The sequence below is a fragment of the Scardinius erythrophthalmus genome (assembly GCF_964197995.2).
Source record: "Scardinius erythrophthalmus genome assembly, chromosome: 4".
Classification (NCBI taxonomy): domain Eukaryota; kingdom Metazoa; phylum Chordata; class Actinopteri; order Cypriniformes; family Leuciscidae; genus Scardinius; species Scardinius erythrophthalmus.
Window position 1 is genome coordinate 3,674,208 of NC_138224.1, and position 12,144 is coordinate 3,686,351.

Consider the following 12,144-nt stretch of genomic DNA (forward strand, 5'->3'; position numbering starts at 1 on the left):
GAGTCTGCGTGTGGTCTGTATTATCTAGTGTAGACCAGCACAGTACTCCGCTTGGCAACATGTCAATGTTCATTAATGCTGTTTACACACAAATACACCTGGAAACCCATTTTATCATCTCAATAAACCATTTATGAACAGCAATAACTTGCATTTCACCATTTACAGGCCTGTAAACCTCAGCAACACGGTCGAGTTCTCAGAAATAATCATGTCTGAAACCAAAAAGGACACAAAATCAATCACCGTTTGTGAATATATATGGAGAATATTGTAGAATGTCAAATAACAAACTCTTACAAATAGCCTTAAGGTTCTTTGATGGGTCCATTAACAACTTTTAACATCCATGGAATATTTCCATTTCACGAAAGGTTCTTTATAATGTTATTCACACTGAGAAAAACAAATGGTTCTGTTCATTAAAAAGGTTTTTCTTCTTATCTCTGAAAAAGAAAACACCTTTTCACAGTCCCTCCACCGGCTCCTCAGTTTCATGGGTAAAAAGCGTCAGAAACCTAAATAAGCAAATCTTATGTGTAATTTCTCACATGCCATCCCTCAGCCCAACTTTAGTCCATATAAGAAGGAAGGACTGAGAGCTACATCTGTTTTTCATTCCCTCTTTCTTTCCAATATTGTGCCGTTCACTATAAATTCCTTCTAAAGGAAGTTTGTTGTAATGTGCATTCCAGCTGAAGGCTTGGATGAAGAAACTGGAAGAACTGACAGCCTACTTCTATTGTGCTGTCTTATGTCACATAAAACTCCAAAATGTGGTTTTTAAATATCAAATTATGCAATATGATCATTTTTGAACACCTATTTTATTGTTTGCACCTAACACACTTCTTTTTCACAAAAGTTCTGCTTGCAAAGCATTTCAATTAAATGACGCTTGGCTTGATATTTTATGTTTATTCTGTGTCGTTTAGGTTTGTAAAAATGTAGGCTACAAATCCTTTTTGGGGTCATTGTTGGTAAATTTGATTGACGTCCACCTGAGCTAACAGAAATGTTTTAAGAACGTTTTGCTAACGTTCCCGTTAAGTTATAAAACGTTAGTTCTAAATGAACATTCAAAACGTTTAGTTTTTTTAATGTTTTTAAAAAAATGATCTTGGTTATGTGAATGTTAGCAAAAATATTAAGGGCATGTTTTCTCATTTTGCAAGTAATTTTACTTTTAAATGTCCTCTATACCATCTGGAAATAAGTAAGAAATAACATTTGTAAAACATTAGATACACACGTTTCAGAAAAGCATCCAATGAATGATTTATAAATAACATTTTTGTGCTAATGTTTTGATAATCTTGATCAGTTTGAACCAACGTTCTATTAATGTTACTGGAAGAACTTTGAGAGAACGTTCCCTGTTAACTGGGTTGATTCCTATACTGACAAGTGATGCATGCTGGGTAATTGTCTGAATGTCTTTACTGAGTCATTCATCACGCTGCTCTCACACACACACACACTCATCTACACCACACCTCACACACTGCAGAATGGAATTCTTCTTAATTAGTATAATTAATGATGCCTGTCTATGTGTTATGGCGGAACCATCAACATTAATCATTTCAAATGTGCATGGGTGCGAGAGTTTGTTCTGGCCCGTTTCATACTTTCTTTCCGAAAGACAAGAGATAGGCTACTGTATGAATAATAATAATAATCCATTTATTCATATAACCCACTACAACTATTTTGAGGTCATTTGCATTTCAGAAACTGTGAACAGCTACATAGCATGTAGATAGTTTAATAAGAAGGCCAGAAAAATCATCTTAGAAGGTTTTTTTCCCCCTTAAAAAAATGATTAATTTTCACTGTATGATAATAATTCATAGTTCACTGACATTATGATCTGTGGTATAGTGTTGCTGAGAAACACTCATGCCAACATGATGTTCACCAGTCTCCATCACTTAATAAAATAGCTTACCATCTATTTAAAATGGCAAACATTACAGTAAAGATCATTCATATTCTTCAGGTATGTCTGATAACACATTACAGGCAGTATAAATCAAGAATGGAGTAAATAAACTCCCAACAAAGCCTCAACTGAAAAGGGATAGTTCACCAAAAATGAACATTTTGTCAGCATTTACTCACTCTCAAGTTGTTCCAAGCCTGTGTGAGTTTCTTTGTTCTGTTGAACACAAAAGAAGATATTTTGAAGAATGTTGATAACCAACAAGTTGACGGTAGCCATTGACTTCCAGTATTTGTTTTCTACTCGGGAAATCAATGGCCGTCGACTGTTTGGTTACACATTCTTCAAAATATCTTCTTTTGTGTTCAACATAACAAAGAAACTCAAGCAGGGTTGAAACAACATGAGGTTGAGAAAATTAAGACAGAATTAGCATTTTTGGGTTAACTAGCCTATGCCTTTTAGATAAACGGACACTCAACAGTGAAGCATTGCAGTCGGACTTATCTTGGTTTTATATTCTTCTTAATGTGTAAATAAACGACTGAAGATTTGAATCTAGAAAGATAATGTGTTTACAAAAGTGTAAGTGTTCAAACATTAGTTTATTAAGTAACCCACTACCACGATAAAGTGTGCGAAGTGCGTAATGCAGTGTTTGCCAACCTTATTTCAACAGTTAAAGCAGTGACGTCATCAGTGTGTGCGCGTGCGTGTGCGTGTGTGTGTGTGTGTGTGTTTTGAAAAAGAACACTCCTTGATAATTTCGTGATGACATTCCAGCCTTTTTGTTGAAGTTTGCGCACACTGGATCAGTTTGGGAATCCGCTGGGAAACACACGTGAAGCTCAGGTAGGAAAGTTTTAAACAGGATCATATATTGCCGAGTGTCTGTGTGTTGAAACTGTTTTTAAATATTCAGCCATAAAGAAGTATAATATTGAATCGGGTTTATTCTAACGATTTCCTTCCCAATGGTTTGATTAAAAGTAAGGAGACTGCTTAATATTTGTGTGTAAAAGTGTGTTTGGATACGATCGCAGTGCAACAAGTATTTAAAATTCGTATATATATATTTTTTTAAGAGTTTTCTTCATAATACTTAAAACTGACACAACCACAGTAAATAAGCCTATTTAATATTTATGTTTAAAATTTACATTTAATATTTATCTAGTACTTGCCTGTTTAAAATGTACCTAATAGCTGTTTAATATTTGGTTAGAATGTGCATAAATAAATAAATATGCAAAAGTTCCTCATCGATAGAGATGCAATTTGCATATGATTGGTGAAATACATTTTATATATATATATATATATATATATATATATATATATATATTAGGGGTGGGGGAAAAAATCGATTCTTCGATGCATCGCGATGCGGACGTGGACGATTCTGAATCGATTCACAAATGTCAAAAAATCGATTTTCTAAAAAAAAAAATATATATATATATATATATAAATATATATATATATATATTTTTTTTTTTCTAATAACGTAATATTGACGGAACGCAAAAGGCGGAACTATAAGCGGACGTGCAGTGCGCGGACAGTCTGTGGCGCGCACATAACAGAGTCGCGCACATACATAACAGACTCATGATGGCTGAGCGCCAAATTCGAACGGCACCTTCTTCGTTAAAAGCTAACGTATGTAAAATTGGCAATTTCATTGTTACCTATTTAGTATTTTTGTATGAGAGCTGCTTTCTGTATTGTTTAGTTTTCACATCAGTACACTGTGTAAACCGATCTGTTATACGTACGTTATACTGCAATATGTGCAATTTCAGTCACAAAAAGTTACATTTTGACTGTGCTCTCTGCAGATGTTCATTCACTTTTTATAAGCTGTTTTTGATTGTAGTATACAGCAAACATTTCAAGTCATAACTCTTTATTTTATTATTTAGTTGTGTATAAGAGTGGCTTTGTATGTTACTAATTGAAGCTACAGTAAGTTGTTCAAAAATGTTCATTTTGTCTTCTTAATGATTAAATTGGACAATTTTCTTGTAGAAAGACAAGGTGTTCAGGTGGACAAAAAACTTTTTCTTTACCTTGACATGTTTCGACTGCAACCTGCAGTCTTCCTCCACCTGAACACCTTGTCTTTCTAGAAGAAAATTGTCCAATTTCTACAGTATGTTGGTTCTGATCTACTTCCTAAAGGAAATAAGCCTTTCATTTATTTGTTATTGTTTAGTTCAACTTGATGAGTCACAACACAATGTGATGTATTCATTTCTGTGTTCTACAGAACATAAGCTACATACAAATAATTCTGAAGTTATAACTACACGACACAGAAAGTGCTTTGAGTTGTTGTTACTCAATAAAAGAGTAAAGTAATTCAGCAGCTGACTTTTTTAATACTGCAATCACTTTGTAGTGTATTTTCGTTTACTGTTGTGAAATGGAAAATCAATAATCGCTAATCGAGAATCGTTAATAATCGAAAATCGACTGTAATCGAATCGGGACTTCAATAATCGTAATCGAATCGAATCGGGAAATCAGACAGATTAACCACCCCTAATATATATATATATATATATATATATATATATATATATATATATATATATATATATATATATACATATTTTTGTTCTATAGCTACTTTTCATGATTTTCATTTGCCATTATGGTAGGGATCAAAACAATGTTATTACCATGGATTTTATGGTAGTTTTTGTAATGTCCTCCTCAGACTCATAGAAACAGTAAAACTATTAATAGTGGAGATCTTACTCTCATGTATTCACACATGGTTATTTGGATAGTTAATGTTGTTTTGAGGCTTTGAGATGCTTGATTGTCTTCTGTCCTCTCTCAGTCTGTAATCACTCCTTTTATGCTTGATTTACGTGAAGCCATGAGAAACATTTATATTCTGAGAGTTATGATGTAATTTTACAGAGAGCTGCTCATGTTTTCCTGGAGAGCTGAAGTGACAAATGCATTTTTATGAGTGCTTAGCATTTTTTATTTGAATATAGCTGGAGAGGTCTGATATCATTTATTTGACTGCACAATGATCCTTTGAATTGTTATGGTGCAGTTTTATTTTTATGAATGCTTTGCTTCATACTTCCAGACATTGTTACTGCAAAATATGGAACGTTGTTTTGTTTCTGTTTTTAACAAAAGAATCATTTGGCTCCATTTGACCCTCCATTGTCCTGTAGCTCCTGGTGGTCTCCGTGTGTTTTGATGTTGGGGTCTCCAGACGTCTACAGGGTGTTCACTGTCTGTAGTTTGTCTTTATTAGTCCAGACAGACGCAGTTGGTTTTTATGAAGGAATTTATGTCCAACGAGGCAAATTTAGTGCCCTGGTATGTGGCCATAAGTGGTGATACGCTCTCACTAACACTAAGTTCACCTGGGCAGTTTCCTGAGGTTGATCTCTGCACTCTGCGGGACGGATGTGCTGATTGTACTTTACTCAAGAGTTGATTGTATTTTCTCTCTTCGTAGTTAATTTATCATGCCAAACTGGGGTGGAGGAAACAAATGTGGCGCCTGCCACGGGACGGTGTACCACGCCGAGGAGGTCCAGTGTGATGGAGGGAGTTTCCACAAGTGCTGCTTCCTCTGTAGTAAGTGAAAACAACTCTTTACTGTTCAGGTAAAACTCACGATGATGTGTCCATGTCACATTTCTACCCCAAATTCAAAGGAAATTATGTTTTGCATTACAAAAACAGAGCCTTTATTTTCATGACAATTAAGAATGTTTTCCCTTTAAATTCTCATTTTATTTTATTATTCTATTTTATTTCTCATTACGGCAAAAAATAAGTACAAACTATATATCTAATGGTTATTAAATATAAAAAATTCTAAATTAAAATATAAATACGGCTACAAAAAATGCAATGCTTAAAATCCTTTAAATGGGCTTAATTTTCTATGAGCAAAATATGTTTTGTATATATATATGATCTGACTTGGTTTTTCCCCCCATTACAACAATTAAAATTCCTTAATATTCAAATATATTTAATGATTTAATTTGTCCGTCACAGTTTTGGGGGAAAGTTACTTTTAAAAGTAATGCGTTACTCCATAAAAAAGTAACTAATTCCCTGTCTAACGCAAATGTGTTGCGTTACTTTTGCATTACTTTTTCTCCTGGGCTGGGATTTTGCTTGCTTTTAGCAAAAAAATATAACTTTTTATTTATTTATTAAACGTTAAGGCCCTTTCACATCAAAAGTGAAATGAAAAGGCCTCAGGCTGAAGGAAATATGATTTCATGCCTGTACAGTAGAGGGCGCTGCTCAAACAAACCAGCTGTACTGCCATTCTGAATTACAGAAGAATAGGACGCTGGAGAAGAAAGTTCAACGCGCTTACTTCAGCAATAAGAAATGAAACACAAATGTGAAGTTTAAAGAAATTTTTGCTTATTCGTATGGCTGAATTGGGTCATCGAAGGTCAACAGCAAAGACACTGGTTAATAAAGTGAGATTAAATACATAAAGGCCTGGTTTCACAGACAGGGCTTAGATTAGGCCTTAGTTCAATTAGGACATTAAATGTGCCTTATAAAAAAAACATTACTTGAGACAAAATAATGGCACTGAGTCACTGACGTATTCTAAGATATTTCAGTGTAAGTTGCTTTCAGTAAAACATCTCAAACATGCATTTTATTCTGGGATTTAAGCCTCGTCTGTGAAACCGGGGGGAAAGTATATTTGTGTAATTTAACAAGTAATGCATGAGTTTACTAGTTACTTGGAAAAGTCTGTAACTGGCGTTACTTGTAATGCGTTGTAAACACTGGTCCTGCAGTGAACTATGTCAGATGTTTTTGGGAGATCTCGCTATGCTTCAGTGCACATGCTTCACATTAGTGCTTTGCTACCAAAATGGCAAAAACAATCCGGCCCACATGAGTGGTGTTTACTCGCGGTGGGACGCCACAAAAGCCATTCTGTTTAGAGGGAGGCGATGATGAGTTGATGAGCGCTCTCTCTCTCTCTCTCTCTCTCTCTCTCTCTCTCTCTCTCTCTCACATTTCCTCTATGACCAAAGTTTTTAATCAACTCTAGATGTTTCTAGAATCTTAGTGGTCAAATGTGAGGTTTTTACGCTATGCATAATGAGAAAGATGGAGTCTATGGATGTTTTGTTCAGCTGAATGAATAGGAAAGGGCGTAAACCTCCCTGCTGTGCAATCATGTTTTTCTCTTTTCGGGACAGTATCCCATACTGAGATAAAGTCTGTTGATGAAACAGTCAAAATCACATGCATTCTAGCCTCTAATCCTGGAGTTAAAATGATAGATTATTAGTGGTGGCATGACTGTTATTATTGCTCATACCTTTTTTGCCTGCTGGATGATAAAAAACTGCATAGCTGCATGCTGAGATCCACTCAAAACACCTTGGAAACCAAACATCAGCACGTTAGCATTGTAGCGTTGAGTTTTGCATGGGAACGCACCACTTATTTTCTTGAGAAAACCTTAAAATCTGTGTTTTTCCTCCTCCAGTGGTCTGTAGAAAAGGGTTAGACAGCACCACACTGGCCATCCATGAGCAGGAAATCTACTGCAAGTCCTGCTACGGTAAAAAGTACGGACCAAAGGGATACGGATACGGTCAGGGAGCGGGAACGCTCAATATGGACCGCGGCGAGAGGCTGGGCATCAAACCTGAAGAGTGAGCATTTTCACTTTTCATTGTTCAAGTGAAATAACAAATTGCATTTACATTATTATCTTTATGCATAAGTGTGATAAGTAGCATTGTGTTTTGGTGCATTTGTAATGGCCATTAGTTTCAATGGTGATTGTAATTACTGCACAAAAAAAGATTATAAATTATAAACTGCTGCAAAAGCAATGCTTAAAATCCAGTATTATTATTATGTCATTTGTAAGATGTATGTGTAAGTATTTTAAAAAGTCATTTTGTTCTGGTTGCAAATCCGTCTTCCCTCGTGTGCTGAAGCCTGCCGTCAGGTGATTATTGTTATGAAAGAATCTATTATGTAAGCGGAGCTCCTGCACAGACCCCAGGCGCCCTCTTCATGCCCAGCCAACACAAAGCTGCTCATTCAGCTCCAGAAAAGCACATCTGACCTCTCCGTCTCCTCCCCAGAACCCAAACTCACCGACCCACCACCAACCCAAACCCGTCCAAGTTTGCACAGAAGTTCGGCGGCTCGGAGAAGTGCGCGCGCTGCGGAGAGTGTGTGTATGCGGCGGAGAAGGTGATGAGCGCTGGGAAGGTGAGCACATCAAACATCACATTCAGATTGACTCGTTTACATCCTTAACCCTTGGAATGCATTAAAAGGCTGAATACATACATTGCATTGTGGATCGTAAGCTTATAAAACAGTCATAACTTTATATTTGTCAACTAAAACCGAATTGTTTTTGATCCGTAGCTTTTCATTAATAAGTGAATGTGCAAATTTATTACGTTTTTACAATGCTATTACTACATTAACCCCGTTTTTATTAATTAAAAATTCTTTGAAATTTCCAATTTTACAAAAACTACAGCAAAAACCAGTTTGATGCAAGAAAGGTTCATTTTTTATCAATATTATGAGAAATTCTTTTTGAATTTATCATTATATAAAATGTATTACTTTTCATTCTTTATTCACGTTTTTAAAATTAAAAGAATTTGGGTGTTAGCTAATGGTCAATATATATAAACAATTAAAATTAATATAAATACTGCTTCAAAAATGCAATGCTCAAAAACCTTTAAACTGTTTTTTTTTTTTATTAAGCACAATAATAGCAAACAGTTCCCAATCCCACTGATGCTTAAAACATTGTTAAACTGTAATTATTAAAAGGACATTTTGTTTTGAGAATGTTAATGGCATTTAGTTTCAATGTCTATTTTTATTACTTAAACATTCACTCCTTTTTATGTATTAAAACTTTATTTTTTCAAATTAAGAGAAGCTTAATTGAACTATTAGGTGTCGCCAAATGGCAATAATTATAAAAAAATAAAATGAATAGAAATACTGCTGCAAAAAATGCAAAATATCCTTTAAATATGTTTTTTGTTCTTGCTGGTAATACACTAATACACATTAGTGTAATAAAGGTAATACAACAATAAAAGCAAACATTTCCCAATCCCACTGACGCCCAAGAGGAAATTATTTCAAATATTTATAGGAGTGTTCTTGATATATTTGTTGATCTAGATGTTTGCAGTACGATTGGCTTCAGGTCTAATGGAGAGTTTTTACATAACTAATCGAATATGGGAATCCTAATTTCTCATACTGTCAAGATATGCATCACAGTGACATCACCTGTGTTATTCACTGGGTTCAAAAGTTCACTTCAAGAGTGTAACTAGCGACTCCATTGACGCTCTCTTTACGTCTTCATGAGGGTTTGCAGATGCTAGAGATCTACTGCCAGAAAACAGCCTTCAGCAGATCCAAGTGTGAAGCATCTGCTCCAGTTTCTGTCGTTCTCCGTTTAATCACTAGAAAGCCATAAGTGCTCGATGATGTCAGCTGGTTATACTCATCCTTTCTTTATCTGTGTCTGTCTTCCAGCCGTGGCATAAGAACTGCTTTCGCTGTGCCAAATGTGGGAAGAGTTTGGAGTCGACCACTCAGACGGAGAAAGATGGAGAAATCTACTGCAAAGGTCAGCACTACATCCTAATGCAGAGTAATGGCCAGTGGGTATGATTAGGTCACACATATTAAACAAACTGGAATATTCCTTAAAGGGGTGGTATAATGCCTTTTCACAAGATGTAAAATAAGTCGTTGATGTCCCCAGAGTGTGTATGTGAAGTTTTAGCTCAAAATACCCCACAGATATTTTTATATAGCATGTTAAAGTTGTCGCTTTTTGAGGATGAGCAAAAACACACCGTTTTTGTGTCTGTCCCTTTAAATGCAAATGAGCTGCTGCTCCCGGCACAGGGGGCGGAGCTTCAACAGCTTGCACTCACACAGACATGCACTGAAAATGTCAAAAACTTCTAGCCTTTTATGTTCAAAATGGAGTCAGACAATGATGGAGAGACTCAAGAAGAAGTGACAACATGTACTGTAGACAACATTTCTGAATGTTTAGTTGATGAATTTATGTAGCTTATGTGTAGTTATCTTCTAGTCATTGATTAGCATATTCTGTCTTGATAATCTATAAATTGTGTTCAGGGGGCGGGTTTATGTTAATTCTAATGTTAGTGATGTCACTAACCCGGGAGGAATGTGGTGTAGTCTCTACCAGCCGTTTGTTGTAGTCCTTAAAAAGCGATTTCTTTAAAAGCAAATATCTCCCTTTGCTTTGAACTTTGAGCGTCGTAACTTCGCAGATGTTGTTTATGCTCAAACAGCAACATTACACACTAACTAAAGTTAGAAAAGTGAAATCATATTCAACCACCCCTTTTAAGCATCATGACCAACTTCTCAAGCTTTTGAGACGGTGTTTGTTTGTTTGTCTGTCGGGATGATTCTCTGATAACAAAGCAACGTCAAAACTTGAACCTGTATAACTAGAATACCAGGAAACTCTTGAAACAAGACAGGAATCAGTCAAGAGTTGATGAACATGATGAAGACAAACCTCATCTCTTCTCTCTTAACTCGTATGACATGTCGCTCTCTAATGAACTACATTCATGCTTAATTTCTTCTGTTTCTTTTTTTTTTAGCATGCTATGCAAAGAACTTCGGCCCTAAAGGATTTGGCTACGGTCAGGGAGCAGGAGCTCTGGTTCACGCTCAATGAGAGTCCTTTACGATTGTTGTTACTAAATAAGTAATTTTGTTATATTTTCATGACAATTAAAACAGGGCTCAATAGTGCGAGCATTTTACTCGCATGTGCGAACTGTTAAATGTATTTAGGAGCACGAGTGTGAATAAAATGAAAATTAAATAACTTAAATGTCATTTTAAGAGGTCTTCAATTTGGGGATGGAAACCCAGCAATAAAGCCAAATGTGATTATTAAACTTCAAAAGGCAATGATTTTCACATTTTGGTTGCACTTTATTTTAAGGTGACGTAGTTACATGTTACTACATGTACTACTTACTATAGTAATAACAGTAAATTATGCATAATTACAAGTAATTAACCTAAACCCAACCCTAACTCTACAGTAAGTACGTGTATAATTGATATGTACAGTATGTACGATGTAACTGTCACCTTAAAATAAGGTGTAACCTCACATTATAATCTGGACTAAAACATGGCCTAGGTATTGATTGAAAATATTCTGATTCTTTATTATTGTTCGGTAACACTTTACCATGAGGTTCCATTAGTTAATTTATTAATTAATGAACTAACAATGGAAAAGCATTTATTAATCTTAGTTGATGTTAATTTTATGTACTAATGCATTATTAAAATCAAAAGTTGTATCTATTAATATTATTTAATGGACCTGAGCAGACAATGAACAGCTGTATGTTATTAACCAACGTTAACAAAGAATAACTACTGTCACAAATGTAGCTACTGCTCATTATTAATGTTAGTTAACGCATTAACTAACATTAACTAATGGGACCTTGTTGTAAAATGTTCTTTATTTTGCTTGTAAATGCTAAAAAAAAAACATTATTTGATCAATGTGCATTGCAAATTCTCCCCCCACCAATTCTCATTACCGTAACGTAAAAACATTTTTTACTGCTTTATATTAAATACTTTATATTATTATAAACAAACTATACGGTTATCCGGACCACACCTGTGTCTTTTAGTCCCGTATAGTCATCCCTGATTGGTCTTAACCCCAGTGACGGGTAGGTTTAGGGGCGGGGTTAGGGGTAGGCCATCGTGTGGTCCGGATAACCGTATAGCACCATTATAAATTGTTGATTTTAATTTAAAAATAAAATATGGTATTGCAGTAATGAGAATGTGAAAATGTCACAATCACAATTAATTTTCTTTATGCATGATATTCTTGATCCCTTTTACAAGATGTTAATTGTTCATAGTTTATTGTCCATTAAGATAAAGTCCAATAAGATAAAGACCATTAAGTTTTATATTTTCATAACTAAACACCCCCTACCTCCAATTCTCATAACTATAATGTAAAACATTGATTTTTTTTTTTTTAATCAATATAAATATAATCTTTTTTCTGTAATGCAAAAAATTCTGTATTACAGCAATTAAATTTTGGTAATGTCTTTTTT

General features: G+C 35.0%; 1 protein-coding gene across 1 annotated transcript; it reads left to right on the forward strand.

Moving 5' to 3' along the window:
- Positions 1–3,508: 3,508 nt before the first annotated feature.
- csrp2 (cysteine and glycine-rich protein 2) lies at positions 3,509–11,561 on the forward strand. Its single transcript, XM_081364372.1, has 6 exons — positions 3,509–3,607; positions 5,439–5,560; positions 7,467–7,635; positions 8,077–8,206; positions 9,518–9,611; positions 10,636–11,561. Exons 2-6 carry the CDS (start codon positions 5,449–5,451, stop codon positions 10,710–10,712), a joined length of 582 nt encoding a protein of 193 aa, XP_081220498.1. The 5' UTR covers positions 3,509–3,607; positions 5,439–5,448; the 3' UTR covers positions 10,713–11,561.
- The last annotated feature ends 583 nt before the right edge of the window (positions 11,562–12,144 follow it).